Genomic DNA, 20,390 nt, shown 5'->3' with positions numbered 1-20,390 from the left:
TCAAAGACAAACATCACTACAAGCAGTGGTGTAGGGGTAGTTGATACGGAGGGTGTAGATAGGTTACAGAGGAGGAGATTAGTATACTCTCCTTCTCTTGGTATACTATATTCCAATGGCCATTTGACTAATAGGTGAGTGTACTGTAACTGGCCAGAAAAGAAATGGGTATACCCCGTATACTCCCTGTATATAAGCACTACTTTACTGTTTGTACTGTGAAAAACTCGACCTTCCCACACACAAGACGGATTCTAGTATTTTTAGGAAGACTATAGCGCCATCGTGTGTGGTATATTGGAAGAAAAACCAAAGACCACCTCCGACAACCAAGATAATTCAGAGATTTTTGTCGTATATAAAATGGTATAAACATCACCACAACAGCCTACAACTGTGTTAAACCGGAATATCACCCAAAAGGCAACTTGCACCAAAGGTTTTTTTTTCGTTTGTATGGGTCAAACACGACATTTGCCGTTGGTTTTCAGTCATTTTACGAAATAGTTGCTGCTCAAAACGTGTTCACCAGAAGTAAAGCGAAGCCGGAAGTTAGCGCCCGCTCAGCCGTCTGAATACTGCACTCTCTGCTTCGTCTCGCGTCTTCTCGCGATATTTACGCTAGCTGTAGTGACCCGATACACATTGGGCCTTTAACTGTCGGATATCACAGCAGTAGCACAAACCAGCTGTAAGATTTCTACTGATACGTTTCCTTGTCGGTTTCCTCCGACGAACTATTACCGGGACTTGACAGACCAGATCCACCGCTTTCTGTGTTATAAGGTATGAATGATTTTATGATTTTGAGCTAATGGTATAGACTTTGAGTTGATTATACAATCTGGGTTAAATAACAAGTCTCTCCGATGATGATTATTGGTATATAGCTATAATATAGAATATAATTAAATCTTCTAGATAAACGACACGTCCGTTTCTCCTTAAGTCTTCAAGCTTTGACTGAATCTTTAAACGCGACTTAAGTTTTTTTTAATACTATCTTATTTTAACGAGAAGACTTATGTCTTAAAAAAAATACCGTTACACGCACAAAAAAAAAAACAAACTCAAGTTGTTGCTGAAAAATAAATGAGCTGATATATTATAAAAACAAGAAAGTGCGACCTTATATAAGGTCCATAGTTCACTTGAAATCTAGAGCTATGATTTGCCTTACACAATCACATTTGGTCCAGTCACTGTTACTCAGCATTGTGCATGTGTAGTCGATAGCTGATAGGCTACTGATATACTGTAATGATCCAAGTGATCATGATTCATCTGTTAATTTAATGACTATGAATTTAATTTGTCTAAATCACGTCATAGTAACTTCCCAGTTGACCTCTTATCATACTAAACTGACAGACCCTCAAGTAAAATCAATATTTAACTTATTATGAAACTTTTTGTTAACATGGTGTATTTGAGCTCACTACTTATTGTGTGGGGTGTTGTTTCCTCCCCCAGGAAAAATGTCCTTGTCTGGCTGGGTGTGTGTAGTAACAGGTGCCTCCAGAGGCATTGGCAGGGGCATAGCTCTCCAGCTGTCTGAGGCAGGAGCCACTGTCTACATCACAGGGCGCCAGGAGAAGACTCTGAAACAAACTGCTGCACAGGTGACATTTTGAGATTAGGTTTCTTCTAAGCACTTCATCAGACAGCTCTTTAGAGGGGCAAAAGTAATGTCCTTTAAGCAGTCTCTTGCTGACAATGGTGCCATCAATTTGTGATCCGTAGCCTCAGCTCACAAAAATGACGATTCCTCCCTACAGACCATGTCTGGTGGAAGACTTAGAAACTGTTGCACATGAAATGGAGCCCACAGTATTGTAGCAGTAGTAATGTTTATCAGGTTTTGTCACTATGGTTCACAGCTGATGTATTTGTTCCCAACACAGGTTAAGGAGAGGGGTGGCAACTGTGTGCCAGTTATCTGTGATTCTACAAAAGACAAAGACATTGAAGACCTTTTTAAACAGATCAAACGTGAACAGAACGGCAGGCTGGATATCCTCATTAACAATGCCTATGCTGGAGTACAGGTACGTATACTGCACTGACATGAAACACGGAGTAAAGCTGTGTGAATGACATCGAACAACATTAAGTTGCTGTGTGACCTTTTTACTTGAAGTCTAAACATGATGTGTTATATCAGGATATCTTCGAAAATATGGGGAAGAAGTTCTGGGAAACTGATCCGGCCATCTGGGATTCCATCAACAACACAGGCCTCAGGTATGCTTTTGTGTTTAGTCATGTCTGATACGTCAACCGAGTCATCTCCTCGTGTCTAATGACAGTTTTCCAGACAACAGCTGTTACTCAATTTGTCATTGTCTGTTTTTAGTTTCGAGTTCAGCAAGAATTTTTTGTCAGTATTAGCTGTGTCAGAATACATAACACAAGCAGAAACCAGATGAGTGAAGTGAAACATAGTGAGATAAAAGTGATTTGACTGATTTTCCATTTTTATTTATCTGACAGGGGCCACTATTTCTTCTCAGTTCATGCATCCCGGATGATGGTGGCTCAAGGTCGGGGTTTGATAGTCACCATTTCATCTATGGGGGCGCTGCGGTATCTCTTCAATGTACCATATGGTGTTGGTAAAGCTGCAGTAAGTTCTCCTCTCATTTAGTCCTAGATTTATGTTGATATTACCAAGACCCATACCTTGATAAACACGTACATGTGCTATAAAAATAGGTCATTGTAATAACCAGTTTTGTTTTGTGGTTTGTTTCCAGTGTGACAGGCTGGCAGCAGACATGGCTGTTGAGCTGAAAAGTAGGGGAGTGGCTTCTGTCAGTCTGTGGCCGGGAGCGGTGCGAACAGAGTTGGTGTCTCAGTTTGTTTTGGAGAAGGAAACGCCACAGGGTGTAAATTCCAAGGTAGTCACTTCATTTAATAGCAAATCCATATCCACAGTAGCTACTTCAGTTTTTTGCTAAATCCCTGGATTTTCTTTTGTTCAGTTTAAAGATGTATTTGCCAACGGAGAATCCACAGAAGTGAGTGGGATGTGCATCGTCAACCTGGCAACAGGTAGGACTGTACTGCATTAGATGGTCAGATTGTTACATGGAGGCTTAAATGCAAGCCAGAATATACTTAATAGAAGTGAGCATCTAAGCATTTATGTGATCTTCAAATGTTGTAACATGCTTTCAGAAACTGATTTAATCTCTATCTGCCTGACAGATAAAAATCTGATGTCTCTGACTGGGAAAGTACTCTTGACTTGTGACCTGGCAAGGCGCTATGGGATACAAGATATTGATGGTAGGTTTTTATCAGCTGTCTCAAGTTTTGTTTGTTTGTTTGCTTTTTTTTTTAAGATTTCAACTTACTATTAAGTACAGTCATGTAATATGAATATTTTATTCATCTGTTTATTTCCAGGACGGAGTGTAGCTGATTACACTTCCATAAAATTCCTCCTGACTCAGGTCCCATACTTCTCCTGGCTGTCGGTTTTTGTCCCTTCATTCTTACATGTGCCACGCTTTGTGCTTACCCTGGCTAATAGCCGGTTCTAAACATTTCCCACAGTTGTATGTCAACACTGAAGTGTCAGTACCACACTGTGTTTCAACTGCAAGGTCCACATTCTAGCTAAACCTATAGTTGCCATGTGGTGGTGGATGAATTCCACTACTAACGGTTAATGGTGACAAGAAGCCAAACACAACAATATTTTTTGAAGGAGAATTGTTCAGGTTATTATATACAACCTATACAGTGGAAACTGCTTATATTGATCACGGCTACAGTCTTCAACCTTTTATATGGAACAAAAAGTTTGGGGCAGAATCATTCCTACACTAATGCTGTTTTAGTTATTTGCTAATATTAATCCAGCAGTCCGCTTACTGTGTTCATTTTGGGTCTTTTCATACATGACACCGTACATCATAAGCAAATAAAATTAAAAACAGTAGATCTATTTTTTTTTTTTAATATATACTTTACTCCCTCGTGGAAACCTGTCTGCTTCCAGCTGGCTACCTGAAAATCAAGCCAAGGTGCAGCAGTAAAACATTTTGTAGTCTACTCAAACAACGATTAAAAAAAACCCATCATGGTTGCTAGTGATGGAGACAGAAAATTAATGCGCACAGGGAAATCACCTGTGGTTGAGGCGGCCCTTGTCAAGTGGATTGATAATGCCCCCTTAAGTGGGCTCTTTGTTGCAAAGCTGTTAGTTTTATTACTTTATATCAATGTAATAAATATAGAAACACCAGTTAGATGGTAATGTGCATGAAAAATAAAGGAAAAAATGAGTTATAATAATAATTATCTGCTCATCCTGATCAATTTGACTTGGACAGACGTGATCACTGTAAGAGGTTTCAACTGTAAATACACACACACACACACACACACACACACACATTAATTCCTACTTGAGTACTGAATGAATGCAGTTCTATGAAGTTTAAGGGAAAAAAGTGAACATGAAGGATGCTCTGATATATTTTTAAAATTTTACATTTACACCAATGTCAGCTGTGGGTGAAGCCACAAATTGTGAAAACAGGAATGTATTTTTATGACTACATGTTATGTATTTTCTTACGCAGTACATAAAATCACAACTACTTTAAGACAACACATTTTATAAACATAGAAATGTTTGTGTATTTCTTCCCTTATTTTTGCATTTGTTTGTTATATCTCTACTAAATGTCCTATAAATATATACACACAACACCACTTCTGCTGCTGCTACTATTACTATTGCTATTACTATGGTATTTGACCGGCTATGTAACAGCTGGTTAAATAAAGAATTGTTAACTCTTTGCTGTTTACACTTTTCATTCATTTTTGCAAAATAAGAAAGTAATAACATCTTTAAACTGATGGAAAAATGTTTTTTAGGGTTGAATCCCTTGCAGAAAGAATTATATATATCTTGTCCATATTATTCTATTATTTAGCATTGACAGTGACTTATAATTACTTCCTCTGACTCTGAGATATACAGTAAATTACTAAAATACAGCTGCCCTGTTTTCTTGTGACAGAACATCATGTCTGAAGATGATATTAATTCAGCATATTGTGCAAGGACCCACAGTATCAATAGAACACTGACCACAACCATGGACCACAGTATGTTGGTAAGTTGAACTTCCACAGAACTGTGAACAACCCATACTGGTTGGCCCAACAATCACTAAAAAGACAGTCTCACTAAAAAAGAATGACACATCCCAGTGGCTTCTTCTACTATCTGAGTACATCTGAATAGAAAGACAAATAGCATTAAAAAACAACCAAAGAGATTGGTTTCACAGATGTTGGCCTACATTCATCAACACACTAGACAACAATCCACACACTAATGTGCAAACATGGGAACAATTAGTTAGACATTATGGCATAGACAAAAAAGCATGCTGTGAATTACAGTACTACAGCAGCAAAATGATTGCACATCCCTGTAGATCACAAAATGTTCCTGAATTACTGTAACAGGTGTCAGCTCTGAAAGATAAGCCCTATAAGAGGCTAAAACAAACACCACTATTCAGTCCTGCTTCTGCTGTTTCTACTGTTCACAAACAGGTCCTCATTTACACACGACATAACTGATTCAGATATTTTTAGGAAGACTATAGCGCCATCGTGTGTGAAATGTTGGAAGTCAACCCAAAGACTACCTCCAACACTCACAAGTAAGATAGTTCACTGCCTTTTATCGTTATGTAAAATGTTATGGACTGCACTACGACAGCAGACAACTTGGACAAGAGTGTATGGGTCAATGACGGCACCTGCAGCTGGTTTTCAGTCATTTCAATACATATTTGATGTTCAAAACAGAGTTCAAGTGAACTATGCCTATGTGAATGCTCCGTCACAATCTTACGCCACTCTCGTCTGGCGTCGTCTCGCGATATTTACGCTAGATACGGTAATCTGAAATGTCCTATGAAAATTGCCCTGACAATCTTGTTATTGTCGGATACCCTAACAGTAGCACGCCCCAGCAGTGACATTTCTACCGATACGTTTTCTTGAAAAACTATTATCGGGACTTGACGGACCAGATCCAGCACTTTCTGTATAAGGTATGAATGAATGTTTTCTATTCATCTGGGGGAGTTGTATAGACTTTAAAGTTTATTTAACAGTCCGTGTCGAACAAGAGTGGTGAGCCTTATTTACGATTTCATAAAAAGTCTAGCTAAAGGAGACGTCACTTTTTCCTAAAAGTCTCTAGACTTTGACTAAACTTTCTATCATCATTGAAGTTATTTTAACGAGAATTTTGACCGAACAAAGTAAAATATTGTTGATCTCTGACCATACTTAACAGATATAGGCCTACCTACTAATGTTAATAATCAACTTGACAGACCTCCTGTAATATTATTAAATTTATCATCTGTTAATTTAATGACTATGAATGTAAAATTTATCTAAATCACGTCATAGTAACTTCCCAGTTGACCTCGTATCATACTAAACTGACAGACCCTCAAGTAAAATCAATATTTAACTTTATTATGAAACTTTTTGTTAACATGGTGTATTTGAGCTCACTACTTATTGTGTGGGGTGTTGTTTCCTCCCCCAGGAAAAATGTCCTTGTCTGGCTGGGTGTGTGTAGTAACAGGTGCCTCCAGAGGCATTGGCAGGGGCATAGCTCTCCAGCTGTCTGAGGCAGGAGCCACTGTCTACATCACAGGGCGCCAGGAGAAGACTCTGAAACAAACTGCTGCACAGGTGACATTTTGAGATTAAGTTTTTTCTAAGCACTTCATCAGACAGCTCTTTAGAGGGGCAAAAGTAATGTCCATTAACCAGTCTCTGGACTATAGTAGTGGTGTTTCAGTCAGGATATGTCACTATGGTTCACAGCTGATGTACAACTTTTATTCCAAAAAAGTTTGGCTGTGTGTAAAAATGTGAATAAAAACAATGTGATGATTTGCAAATCCTTTTGGACCTATATTCACTTGAATACACTACAAAGACAAAATATGTCATGTTTAAACTGTTAAACCTTATTGTTTTCTTGTAAATATACACGCTTTCTGATTTTCATGCCTACAACATGTTCCAAAAAACAAGGAACAGGGGCATGTTTACCACTGTGTTACATCACCTTCTCTTTAAACAACACTCAGGCAGAGGGCACTTGCTGTTGAAGTTTTGAAAATGAAATACTTTCCCATTTCTGGGGTCTCCGTTTATATTTTGCACTTTAAAATGTTTTTCAAACTTTAAATGGGAGTCAGGTCTGGACTGCAGGCAGGCCAGTCTAGTGTCTGCACACTTTAACTAAGAAGGTGTTAGAACAGTTACAGAATGTGGCTCGGCATTGTCTTGCTGGAATAATTCAGGGACATCCACCAAAAACGACGTAATCTGGATGGCAGCATATGTTACTCCAAAACCTGTATGTACCTTTTAGCATCATGGTGCCTTCACAGATGTGCAAATTACTCATGATGCCATGGGCACTAATATGCCCCCATACAATCATAGATGCTAGTTTTGAACTTTGTGCTGGTAACAGTCTGGATGGTCCTTTTCCTCTTTAGCCCAGTACACGACATCCACAATTTCCAAAAACAATTTGAAATGTGGACTCCTCAGATTATAGCACACTTTCTCACTTTGTCAGTCCATCTCAGATGAGCACAGGCCCAAAGAAGTCTGCAGTGCTTCTGGCTGTTGTTGATATATGGCTTTCACTTTGCATGATAGAGTCTTAACTTGCATTTGTACATACAGAGGCAAACTGTGTTTACTGACAATGGTTTTCCAAAGTGTTCCTGAGCCCATGTGGTAATATTCTTTATACTATCATTTCGGTTTTTAATGCAGTGCTACCTGAGGGGTTTCAAAGATCATGGGCATTCATGTTGATTTTCTTGTTGTTCTTAAACTGTTTGACTATTTGGCCGTGCAGTTTTTTTTACCAAGTGGTGAACCTCACGCTACCTTTGCTTGTGACTAGCTGAGCATTTCAAGGATGCCCCTTTCATACCCAGTCATGATACTATCATCTGTTACCAGTTAACCTGTTCACTTGTGGAATGTTTCAGATTTTTTTGAGCATTTCACGACTGTCCCAGTCCTTTGTTGCCCCTGTCCTAACTTTTTTGGAACATGTTACAGGCATCACGTTCAGAATGGGTGTATAAAAAAGTGCAAACAAAATCATAATTAGTTTGAACATTCAATCTTTTGAAATATCTTTGTACTGTATTTGAAAAAAAGGATATGCAAATCATTTTGTTTAATTTACGTTTTAAACAGTGTCCCAACTTTTTTAGAACTGGGGTTGTATTCATTCCCAACACAGGTTAAGGAGAGGGGTGGCAACTGTGTACCAGTTGTCTGTGATTCTACAAAAGACAAAGACATTGAAGACCTTTTTGAACAGCTCAAACGTGAACAGAATGGCAGGCTGGATATCCTCGTTAACAATGCCTATGCTGGAGTACAGGTATGTATACTGCACTGACATGAAACACGGAGTAAAGCTGTGTGAATGAAATAGAATGACATTAAAGAGCACCAACCATTAACTGCCCACTGGTGGCCTTTTCACTTAAACTCTAAACATGATGTGTTATTCCAGGATATCTTCGAAAATATGGAGAAGAAGTTCTGGGAAACTGATCCGTCCATTTGGGATTCCATCAACAATGCAGGCCTCAGGTATGCTTTTGTGTTTAGTCATATCTGATAAGTCAACAATGTCTTTTTTTTTTGTTTGTTTTGGGCCCAGCATGACTTTACTCTGGTAGCAGGTGTTTGCGGACCAGATAAAACTTTTTCCTAGTTCTTAGAACATAGTGCTAAGAACCCCCTTTTTTAACTGTGTCCACACTGCAAGAACTAGTAATGATCGTAGTTCTCAGAATGTCTTTCTGAGGGACTTATTTTTAGCTCCAATATAGTGGTGCAGCAGTGATGTTTTTTTGGAGGCCAACGTGGGAGTTACGGTCACCCTGGTTCCCTCAACAGAAAGTCATTGGGATTTTTCCATTGGATCCTTGATTACTCCAGAAAATAAGTTCTGTTGCAAGCACGTGTTTATGATACATGTTCATTAAGGCATGCTTTGATAGTGGGCTAAAATAAACTTTGACTTGACCTTTACATTGACAGTCTTCACAGATTTACACAATTTTTGTGATTTTTGAAGCATAAATGCAATCACTAGAAGTAAAAAGCTAATCTTCGGATATAAACAAACTACAATGCAGTCGCATGACTTCTGCGTAACTACCACTAAGTGTTCAGGTTCAGTGTGATGAAGTTCAATGCCACCTACAATCTCTGCAGTCTCATTTAGCTACTTGTTAGCGACCATATTTTTTAAGACATTAAGTGACTCAAGTGAGCAGTGATTGCTCCAGATGTTAGTGTGAGCCGATTAGTTGAACACAAGCCAATGCAGCACTGGCAACTACCATTTTTAAAAACCTGTTAGCCGTGTAAACAACAGACAGCATGAAACACAGACAACAGCTTGTAAAGACAAAAATGGAGGAACATGCACAATTGGACCGACAGTGAAGGCCAGGCTGTGCATATATGCAATGGGAGAAATACTTGTCAAAGCAAAAGTGACGTTGCTAAACAAACCGTCAGCCAGCTTACATCACTTCAGTGTTCCTATTGGTGGTGCAAACATAAACAGCAAAAAAGCTGTTACAGGTATGTAGTTCTCAGGGAACTCCCAAGATCTGTTTGGTCTTAAAACACCTCATATTAGCTCTTTTGAGAATTGATCAAAACAAGATACCAGGAGAGTGATACATTTGCTGTAAATTAATGCAGTATTCAATTGCACTTTATTTTACAAATAAGTGTATAAAAATGATTTGACTGATTTCTATTTTTATTTATCTGGCAGGGGCCACTATTTCTTCTCAGTTTATGCATCCCGGATGATGGTGGCTCAAGGTCGGGGTTTGATAGTCACCATTTCATCTTTGGGGGGGCTGAAGTACATCCTCAGTGTACCATATGGTGTTGGTAAAGCTGCAGTAAGTTCTCCTCTCATTTAGTTCTAGATTTATGTTGTGTTGATATTATCAAGACCCAAATCTTGATTAACACAAGTACATGAGCTATAGAAAGACTTCAGTGTAATAAAAACCTGTTTTGTTATGTGGTTTGTTTCCAGTGTGACAGGCTGGCAGCAGACATGGCTGTTGAGCTGAAAAGTAGGGGAGTGGTTTCTGTCAGTCTGTGGCCAGGAGCAGTGCGAACAGAGTTGGTGTCTCAGTTCGTTTTTGAGAAAGAAACACCACTGGGTGCAGATTCCAAGGTAGACTCTAGAATCCACATCCACAGTACTTCAGGTTTTTGGGGTTTTTTTGCTAAATCTCTTGATTTTCTTTTGTTTAGTTTATAAGAGATATGTTTGCCAATGCAGAATCTGCAGAAGTGAGTGGGATGTGCATTGTCAACCTGGCAACAGGTAGGACTGTACTGTATGAGATGGTATGAAAAAGCTCATGGAAGTGAGCATTTGAGCACATATTTGATCTGCATGTGGTGTTCATGCTTTCAAACTGATTTTATTGCTAAGAAGGTTCAACAGGTTTTGTTAAATTAATGTTCAATTACAAACTAAGCATATATTTGTTTCTCTATCTGCCTGAAAGATAAAAATCAGATGTCTCTGACTGGGAAAGTACTCCTGACTTGTGACCTGGCAAGGCGCTATGGGATACAAGATGTTGATGGTAAGTTTGTATCAGCTGTCTCAAGTTTTGTTTGTTTGTTTTTTAAGATTTCAACTTACTATTGAGTACAGTCATGTAATTAAAGTATTTCATTCGTGTGTTTATTTCCAGGACGGAGCGTAGCTGATTACACTTCCATAAAATTCCTCCTGACTCAGGTCCCATACCTCTCCTGGCTGTCGGCTTTTGTCCCTTCGTTCTTACGTGTGCCACGCTTTGTGCTCACCCTGGCTAATAGCCGCTTCTAAACATTTCCCTTTATCAGTACTGAAGAGACAGTATGTTGGCAGTAAAGTAACATATACATATACATTACATATACACATCCATGTGAAACACAACATATGATTAAGTGTATTCTGTTACAGTTTAAATTGGTGGTATTCTGAATACAGTTACTGTCTTCAAAAATAGATTATTTGAAGGGATTATTTTATTTGTTTTTGTTTTACTTGCTCCAACACCGCTGAGTGAATGCGACGCAGGCAAGCATCAGTTTGATTGCATTGTTTTTTAGAAGATAATTCTAACTGGCCAAGAGTGACGCAGCGGTGCTGTTTTGAGTTGTACTTTGTCGAACAATCCGTAGCTATTTATTCCTGTCACTTGCTTTTGAAGCTCCGCAATGAATTAGAAACAACTGGTTTGTGAAGTTAAAAATGAGGAATTATCTACACATCACATCTTCATTTCACTATAAATACACTAAAAAATAAGGTGGCAGCTGGCTGGAGGGATATTGTCAGGCAGCTGAAAGTTTCTTGTAAATGACCATCTCTAATAACAGGTTACTTGCATGTTGCGTATTTTCTGTTTTAAAGTGTATAAATATAGAAAGATAGCAAGTCCCTTGCCATCTGTAAGTGGTTACCTTTCCAGTCAAGCACACAGCTGATAGATTTGTGGATTGTTGACAAGACATAACAAAAGTGCATATTTAACAGATTGATTGTGGACAGAGAGCACCAATTGCTTGCTGTTAGGACATGGTGTAAAATTCATATGAGATACAGATTTGGCATAAAGATTAAATAAAGTGTGTGCAATGCACCTGCCACATGTCTGGCAGAAGAGATGCACAGCCAGGGCACTGTCAGGAATGTGTTTTTTGTCATAGAAATATAAGACCCAGACAAATGAGCTGAGCAAAATGATTTTGAATTATTCCAAAAGTAATCAAAAGTATTCAGAATAGGCTATTTAGTCTCAGTAATGTAATGTAATACATTACAGATTACATTTCAGGGCAAGTATTTAGTGATCTGTTGTGGAATACAAGTAACCACACACCCCTTTATGCAGTAGCAGAAGTGCTGTTGCATGTATATTTACACACACACACACACACACACACATATATATATATATATATATATACAGTACAGGCCAAAAGTTTGGACACACCTTCTCATTCAATGCGTTTTCTTTATTTTCATGACTATTTACATTGTAGATTCTCACTGAAGGCATCAAAACTATGAATGAACACATGTGGAGTTATGTACTTAAGAAAAAAAGGTGAAATAACTGAAAACATGTTTTATATTCTAGTTTCTTCAAAATAGCCACCCTTTGCTCTGATTACTGCTTTGCACACTCTTGGCATTCTCTCCATGAGCTTCAAGAGGTAGTCACCTGAAATGGTTTCCACTTCACAGGTGTGCCTTATCAGGGTTAATTAGTGGAATTTCTTGCTTTATCAATGGGGTTGGGACCATCAGTTGTGTTGTGCAGAAGTCAGGTTAATACACAGCCGACAGCCCTATTGGACAACTGTTAAAATTCATATTATGGCAAGAACCAATCAGCTAACTAAAGAAAAACGAGTGGCCATCATTACTTTAAGAAATGAAGGTCAGTCAGTCCAGAAAATTGCAAAAACTTTAAATGTGTCCCCAAGTGGAGTCGCAAAAACCATCAAGCGCTACAACGAAACTGGCACACATGAGGACCGACCCAGGAAAGGAAGACCAAGAGTCACCTCTGCTTCTGAGGATAAGTTCATCCGAGTCACCAGCCTCAGAAATGGCAAGTTAACAGCAGCTCAGATCAGAGACCAGATGAATGCCACACAGTTCTAGCAGCAGACCCATCTCTAGAACAACTGTTAAGAGGAGACTGCGCGAATCAGGCCTCCATGGTCAAATAGCTGCTAGGAAACCACTGCTAAGGAGAGGCAACAAGCAGAAGAGATTTGTTTGGGCCAAGAAACACAAGGAATGGACATTAGACCAGTGGAAATCTGTGCTTTGGTCTGATGAGTCCAAATTTGAGATCTTTGGTTCCAACCGCCGTGTCTTTGTGAGACGCAGAAAAGGTGAACGGATGGATTCCACATGCCTGGTTCCCACTGTGAAGCATGGAGGAGGAGGTGTGATGGTGTGGGGGTGTTTTGCGGGTGACACTGTTGGGGATTTATTCAAAATTGAAGGCACACTGAACCAGCATGGCTACCACAGCATCCTGCAGCGACATGCCATCCCATCCGGTTTGCGTTTAGTTAGACGATCATTTATTTTTCAACAGGACAATGACCCCAAACACACCTCCAGGCTGTGTAAGGGCTATTTGACCAAGAAGGAGAGTGATGGAGTGCTGCGGCAGATGAACTGGCCTCCACAGTCACCGGACCTGAACCCAATCGAGATGGTTTGGGGTGAGCTGGACCGCAGAGTGAAGGCAAAGGGGCCAACAAGTGCTAAACACCTCTGGGAACTCCTTCAAGACTGTTGGAAAACCATTTCAGGTGACTACCTCTTGAAGCTCATCGAGAGAATGCCAAGAGTGTGCAAAGCAGTAATCAGAGCAAAGGGTGGCTATTTTGAAGAAACTAGAATATAAAACATGTTTTCAGTTATTTCACCTTTTTTTCTTAAGTACATAACTCCACGTGTTCATTCATAGTTTTGATGCCTTCAGTGAGAATCTACAATGTAAATAGTCATGAAAATAAAGAAAACGCATTGAATGAGAAGGTGTGTCCAAACTTTTGGCCTGTACTGTATATATATATATATATATATATATATATATATATATATATATATATACACATATATATAAATATCAGTGTCTGCTCATTTCTCATCATGTTGCCCTGGTTTCCCCAACACCTGACGTGGACCTTGTTAATCTAGGAGTCTGCCCCAGTATGACTTATGTGTTTGCGGTTTCATTCATCCTGAGGTAGACTAGCAGGACCTCGTCTAAGGGTCCAGTCTGGACATGCGTTACCCCGCCTTTACCCAGAATCAAACCCTCGATCTTCCATGCCAAAGTCAGTAACCTTAACCACTGAGTGCATATATGTATCTATGTATATGTGTGTGTTTGTGTGTGTGTGTGCATAGATGGGTATAGATATGTAAACAAATAGATGCTTGTATATTTCTTTTTACATATTTTTGCATTTGTTTGTTATATATACACAACACTACTTCTACTGCAGTAACAACTGCCAAAATAACAAAGTGATGGCATTTTCAAACTGATAAAAAGAAAATGTCTTAAATAACCAGCGTTGAATCCCTTGCAGATGAATCATATCTATCTTGTTATTTAGCATTAACAATGACTTACAATTGTTGTCTCTGACCCTGAGGTATACAGTATATCATGTCTGAAGATGATAAGAATTCAACATGTTGCTCAAGGACCCACAGTATCACTATAACACTATCGATTGTATACTTCCATCTTGTTTACAGTACAAAATCTCACAAGCTGTAAGAACATGGGTATATCAGTATGTCTGAACATCTCTGGGTCTTTATGTTGGTGATACTTTGGAATCTTTTACAGGGGCATAGCCATCATGTTATAAAACTGGGTTCAAACCCCCAGCCAATTTAAAATGCTTTTAACTGTATGGATTTTCCATATTTTATATTTTATATGCTCAATTAACTGCTCGGTTTTATTTTCTGTAAGTTGTAATTGATAACACAAAGGTTTAAATGCTGTTTCAAAGCCTTCTCTGTACTACCAGCAAATAAAAGACATTCCTGATGAAATATTGTCTTTTTTATTCAGTTTTTTGTTGGCAAAGTAGAAACTGTCATAAAATATCGCAATGAAAATATGGCCCTGGAGTGATAACTCAGAAGATGGATCTTAGAGGAGGCTACAAGGGGGGGTTCTTTAAGTAAATTAGAAATGATTCAAATCCTGTTATTTAGTGGTATTTTTTATTTGTAAGGATCCTCATTAGATGTGCCCTAAAGCAGAGCTAGTCTTCCTGGGGTCCACATAAGAACAGTAGAAATTGGATGGATTCAGTGTTTAAACTTAAGATGATGATTCTACTTGAAAATAGTATCAAATGTTTGTGGGCCTGATTTGGGGTGGGAGGGGGGGGACTGGTGGGTGGTTGACGTGAAAACGTTTAGCCTACTGCCACGGATTTATTATACAGGCGCCTCCTCCCTCCAATCCATGGCCTGCTCTCCCAGACTGGCACACCCACCCCACCGTCACTGTGGGAGAGTTGGGCCTTCTGGGCTTCCTGGTCCTCAGCTCCGCCTCGCCTCGATCTGGCCGGACAGCGAAAACACTTCTCAGTTAAAGAACAAAAGCAACAACGGATGGACCGACGAGGACGAAGTAACGGCGACTCGAATTTAGTCCTGAATCTCACGGATTGAGAGATTTGTACCCTTTACGGCAGGATTCAGCCGACGAGTGAACTCATACGAAAGGCGACAAACTTGGTCGCCTCGCATCTTTGTATCCCGACCGTAATCCGTCGAGGTGCTTGATAAATAAGACAAGGGTCAAACCGACAGACACACGGTATTGTTTCCCTGGTCTTTCCCTAAACTTCGGCCATAAAAAGCTGAGCGACAGAGGGGTAACTCTTGGTTTCTTTTGTTTGCTCCACGCTCTAACGGACCTCGGGGATAGCGGGTTATTTTGGCATTTTCGGTAAGTTTATTTTTATGTTTCACTGAAGCGTGTCTGACGGCGAAGTGCGCCTGTGCAGTGTGAAGCGTTTTAGTTAGTACGCCATAAAGGGGGGAGACACTGGGCTGCTATTGTGATTGGCACCGAGAGCAACTTTTATAGCTTTTTGTCACACTAAAACAAAGATACTACCTATAAACTCTTACAGCGCATTAAAGTATGACATCAAACACAGGAGTGGCCACCTCATGATCTCTTTCCCTTGGATTTTAATGTGTCACCTATGACTAATACAGTGGTTTCATAATTTGTTTGCTAATGTTTTTGCTACACTTAAAAGAATCTTGCGTGGCTCTACCGACCTTAATCGTCGGCCATGGCGTAACCTAACTAAACATTCCCTCTGCTGTCCCAATTAAAGAGCAACACCTAAATGGAGAGTACACAGTTACTTCTAAGGCACTGTTAAATAAGTAGTCTTAAACACCCAAACAGTATAATTAGTAAACGACTGCAGTGAGTAAAAAATGTAAAAAGAAACCAAAAAAAAAAACTAAAACAATGTCTGAATCACAATTCCTTGTATTTAACCTTCTGATTACCAAGCTGACATTTCCATCATGGTGTGTTTAAGTGCTGGCTTATCACCTGTTGCTTAATTACATTTATATTCCTTATATTTTAAAACCATTTTTCACAAGTGATAAGACTGAATGAATTTTGCTGTTTAATACTGTTTACGTGCATAGAGTGCCTAGCCTTGGACTTGAGTGTGACTAATGCCACTCATTTTCTCCTTCCACAGGTTTCTCTTGTGGTATTTGCCTTTGTGAAGAGGCTACACTCATCTTTTGGGACTGAGAACTTGGGAGTGGAACAAAGCCTGACTGGGAAAGGGTGAGAAAGTAGACTGTGATGGATTTCTCATATAGATCCCCATTCCCCACGCACCCACCCTTTGTGACCCAATCCCCCCACTCGCACAAAACAAAAGTCAGTCACCACTCGTTGGGGGAGGGGAACCCAGTCTGGACAGAGTATACGACTAGTTTCGCTGGGAGTTCAGAATAAGGAGTGTGAAGTAGAGGGGGAAGGGGAAACAGCTGTCAGATAATTGACTTTGAGAATGAATGAGAACTGAAAGTTCTTAAAACATCATAGTCTGTATTGCTGTCCATACTCCTCAGAAGAATTTTTCCCCCTCCCTACAGTGATGTTATCTGTGATGTGAAAACAGTTTAGCAGTTGAGACACGTTAAAAACAAACTAAATTGGTGTTTTTTTTCTTTTCTAGGTGCAAGAGCCTATTTTGATACCCCAGATGGCAGCATACAGTGAACATAACGGCAGAAATGGACAACTTCTGAGCATGAAGGGGCCTTTTGAAGGAAAAGTAACAAAGACAGAATGTGAAGGAAAACTTGGAGTTAAACGCTCCTCCGTGGATTTGCGCCACTCTGCCAACTCAGCTGAAAGCAACGCGGGTGGTGTGGCTAGTTTCACCACTAACCACAACTCTGTTGTGTGCCTGCCTCTAGTGTCAGAGGGACTGAAATTGGTATGGACACAGTCCGATCAAACCCGTGAACTTGACACAATCCCCGAGCTTGTCCAAGCCTTTAACTTATTTCCATACCCATCATCCCGTGAGGTTAACACCCTGGCCCGGGTATGTGCCTTGCCACTGGACAAAGTTAAGGTGTGGTTTATGGTTCAGAGAATTAAATATGGTATCAGCTGGTCCTCAGAGGAGATAGAGGAGACACGACAAAAGCTGGCAGTACCTGAGCTTTGTGATGACTCTACTGAAACAAATGAAGAAACCAAAACGAAGAGCGGAAGTTGCGAGGAATTGATAATTGAGGATAAGGATAGCGATGAAGTTGAGCGTACTCTCTCCATCCCCCCAAACAAGAAACCAAAGTGTGAGTCACCAGATTCCTACAAACCAGCCAAACCCTCTGTCCCGTGCTTCAGCTCCACCCTCCCACCTCCTCAGGATTCATACTTCTACCGCCCACCAGCGGACACACCACCAAGTACAGGAGCTGATGTCTCCCTTGACCTTTCAGAGTCATCGTCACGACAGAACCGTCATGGGCGCTACAAAAAGTCTAAAGCTCAACTCGCTGCCCTTCGGAAGAGCTTCCTGAGAGAGAACTGGCCTGCGGAGGCAGAGCTCAGACGTTTGCAGGAAGAAACAGGGCTGAGCCGCAATGACATTCGTAAATGGTTCAGTGACAGCCGCTACCAGCTTAGGGTGGGCCGAGGAAGCCTTGCTGCAGCCCAGAACTACTCTCAGCACGCTGGAGGTAAACATGATCAACAAATTCAACCTCTCCCACTTACCACACAGAAGACAAGTCAACTAAACGGGGTGAAGGGTCAGGAGGGAGCCCGTAGCAATGGGATTAGAAATTCACATTTCTTTCAGACCTTTTTGTCAAATAGCCTTGAAGCATTTGGGGAAAGGGTCCACGAAGCAGAAGGGTATGAGGTTATGGAGGAGCTTTCTGGTGATGGGGACAGTTTTAAAGATGAGGATTTAAGTGAAGAACAACCCTTACAACTGACCAAGACCTGCAAGATTGAGCCAGATGTTCCACAGGAACCATTGGGTATAACAAGGTCCTCTCCCCACTCTTCCCCCTCTGGCAGCCCACCACTGACTGCCTCGCCCAATAAACCGCTTTCAAACAGCATCAGCACATCAAAGAAGTCAGCCCACTCAGCCAAAGCCAGTCCCTCACAAACACCCTTGCACATCGCAGGAGCTCCCTCATCCACATCCCCTGCCCTCACTCCAGCTGGGCGACCAAGAAAGACCAAGGAGCAGTTAGATATGTTGAAGCAGCACTTCTTACGCTGCCAGTGGCCCAAGAGTGAAGATTACACTGAACTTGTTAAGCTTACAGGTTTACCCCGGGCAGATGTTATTCAGTGGTTTGGGGACACACGGTATGCTGTGAAAAACGGCCAGCTGCGCTGGGTGAAGGGGGTCCGCGACCAGTTTTTGGCAGAACTTGCAGCCCAGCAAAGTAGCAGTGGTTTAACTAACGGAGGTGGGACATCATCTCGGCCTGGGGGTAGCCGGAAACGAAAATCTCAAGCAAATGCAACAACTGCAGATTACCCGGATGTCCAGCCATTGGTAACATATTACCTTTCAACAGGCTCACTACATGAAAAAGACCTTGACTCTCTATGCAAGAAATCAAGAATGAGCTACCAGCAAGTGCGAGATTGGTTCGCAGCTCAGGATGTTGGGGGGACTGACCAAGAACCCATTGTTGCTGATTAAGACACTGGAACCAGACTTAAGAACATTTCAGAAAGTTGGTGGAGTGCTCTTCAAATCCTTTGCACCAACAAGCATAGTTATTACTTTGGTTTAAATTGCTTTAATTCAGCAGGTTTGTAACACCCGGTCTTCCCAGTACAAGCTCAAAGTGAGGCTTGTGTTTTTATATATGCTGCATTTCCTGCTTATCCTAATATATTTTGGACTTGAATTATAATTGTGCTGCCCGTGTTGCTGTAAATAGGACAGTAACTTCTACACTGGTTTGCTCTATTTTTTTTAAGCTTAATATTTTTGTTTAGATATCACTACTACAGAACTTTCAGTATGCTATTGTAGCAGTATAATTTAAACTGGTTGTACTTCTGGTACCTGACTAAAGCAGATAAGAAACTGCTCCAGAAAAACGTCAGTGTTGATGAATTTGTTGACTGATCACTGTGTGTAATCATTCCTTTACAGCCAATAATTCCTTGTCATGAAAAGCACACTGGACATGTACACTTTGAATTGACATCTTGCACTTTGGTTTTACAGCCTGCTGCCATATTCTTTAAATCCAATTCTTTCACACAATATTAGTTCCTAACTAAACTGTGTCATTCTTGAACCCTTAACACTGAAACCTAATATCATGCCTTTTGAATACAGCATGGTACATCTAATTCTACTAATGTCTACAGCATATTTCTGAGACACATTCCCTGATTTTCCTTTAGATGCTCTGCTGTAAAAGTTAATTTACTTATTTGAATACTTTGTCATTTGCATTTCACTGCACCTTTTTAACAGTAAAGGATAATAGTACAAACAAAGCAGCAATCACATCAGCATCACACAGATGTCAGAATTGCCAGCTTCAGTTCTGATTTGCACTCATTAAGTCAGTCATTATTTTTATATATCTTTTGTCTTAATAGATGTAGGGTGTGACTTGATGGTTTATAATCTAGACAAACTAGACAAGATAATGGATGGGACTCCACGTACTGTACAAGTAGCAAAGGGTTTTAAATCCAAAGAAAAATTACCTTTCTGTTCACTCAGATTATGAATTATAGCACAAACATACATTCAAGTTATCATTTCAGTAAAAACTCCACACTCTAAAGTACTTGTAGACCTTGCAGGGGGTGAAGTGGGCTTTAAATGGAGCTTAGTTAATTAGAAATGTCTGGATAAAGGGTAGATAACCAGAGTGGCTATAAAGCAGTGTCCATCACTGTACATCATGTGTTTTGTCAGTCTCTTAGTAATGAAAAGTTAATGCGAGTGTCATGCTGTCATGTCCGTAATGCTTAGCGTCTTCCTTTACAGATTATTTCAATGTATTTTTTCCTGCTTGAAACGTTTCTCATTTGCACAAATGTGTCACTGGAAACCAGTAAAGGATTTGCCTTTCTAATCGTGTGCTAGCACAAGTTTTTCTGCGTGTGTGCTGTAATGAT

At 40.2% G+C, this 20,390-nt stretch overlaps 3 protein-coding genes across 4 annotated transcripts; all 3 read left to right on the top strand.

Annotated features, from left to right (window-relative positions):
- The first annotated feature begins 296 nt into the window (after positions 1-296).
- On the top strand, positions 297-4,817 carry LOC117272446 (dehydrogenase/reductase SDR family member 1-like). Its single transcript, XM_033651379.2, has 9 exons — positions 297-786; positions 1,474-1,622; positions 1,905-2,048; positions 2,165-2,244; positions 2,494-2,626; positions 2,757-2,900; positions 2,985-3,054; positions 3,211-3,291; positions 3,412-4,817. Exons 2-9 carry the CDS (start codon positions 1,479-1,481, stop codon positions 3,546-3,548), a joined length of 933 nt encoding a protein of 310 aa, XP_033507270.1. The 5' UTR covers positions 297-786; positions 1,474-1,478; the 3' UTR covers positions 3,549-4,817.
- A 1,116-nt stretch (positions 4,818-5,933) lies between these two features.
- On the top strand, positions 5,934-11,833 carry LOC117272445 (dehydrogenase/reductase SDR family member 1-like). Of its 2 annotated transcripts, XM_078172945.1 has the most exons (10): positions 5,934-6,092; positions 6,602-6,750; positions 8,339-8,482; positions 8,618-8,697; positions 9,902-10,034; positions 10,175-10,318; positions 10,399-10,471; positions 10,659-10,739; positions 10,851-11,023; positions 11,072-11,833. In XM_078172945.1, the coding sequence occupies exons 2-9, from the start codon at positions 6,607-6,609 to the stop codon at positions 10,985-10,987; spliced, it is 936 nt and encodes a 311-aa protein (XP_078029071.1). In that variant the 5' UTR covers positions 5,934-6,092; positions 6,602-6,606; the 3' UTR covers positions 10,988-11,023; positions 11,072-11,833. The 2 variants fall into 2 exon arrangements, with proteins under 2 accessions (XP_078029071.1, XP_033507269.1); XM_033651378.2 differs by having other exon boundaries at positions 5,935-6,092; positions 10,851-11,833.
- Positions 11,834-15,139: 3,306 nt separating this feature from the next.
- Positions 15,140-20,347, top strand: homeza (homeobox and leucine zipper encoding a). The gene is made up of 3 exons (XM_033651177.2): positions 15,140-15,662; positions 16,447-16,538; positions 16,936-20,347. The coding sequence occupies exon 3, from the start codon at positions 16,963-16,965 to the stop codon at positions 18,940-18,942; it is 1,980 nt and encodes a 659-aa protein (XP_033507068.2). The 5' UTR covers positions 15,140-15,662; positions 16,447-16,538; positions 16,936-16,962; the 3' UTR covers positions 18,943-20,347.
- Positions 20,348-20,390: the final 43 nt, after the last annotated feature.

This window comes from Epinephelus lanceolatus, chromosome 12 (genome assembly GCF_041903045.1).
Source record: "Epinephelus lanceolatus isolate andai-2023 chromosome 12, ASM4190304v1, whole genome shotgun sequence".
Taxonomy (NCBI): domain Eukaryota; kingdom Metazoa; phylum Chordata; class Actinopteri; order Perciformes; family Serranidae; genus Epinephelus; species Epinephelus lanceolatus.
The sequence above is the reverse complement of the archived record's forward strand: the minus strand, read 5'-3'. Positions and strand labels throughout refer to the sequence as shown.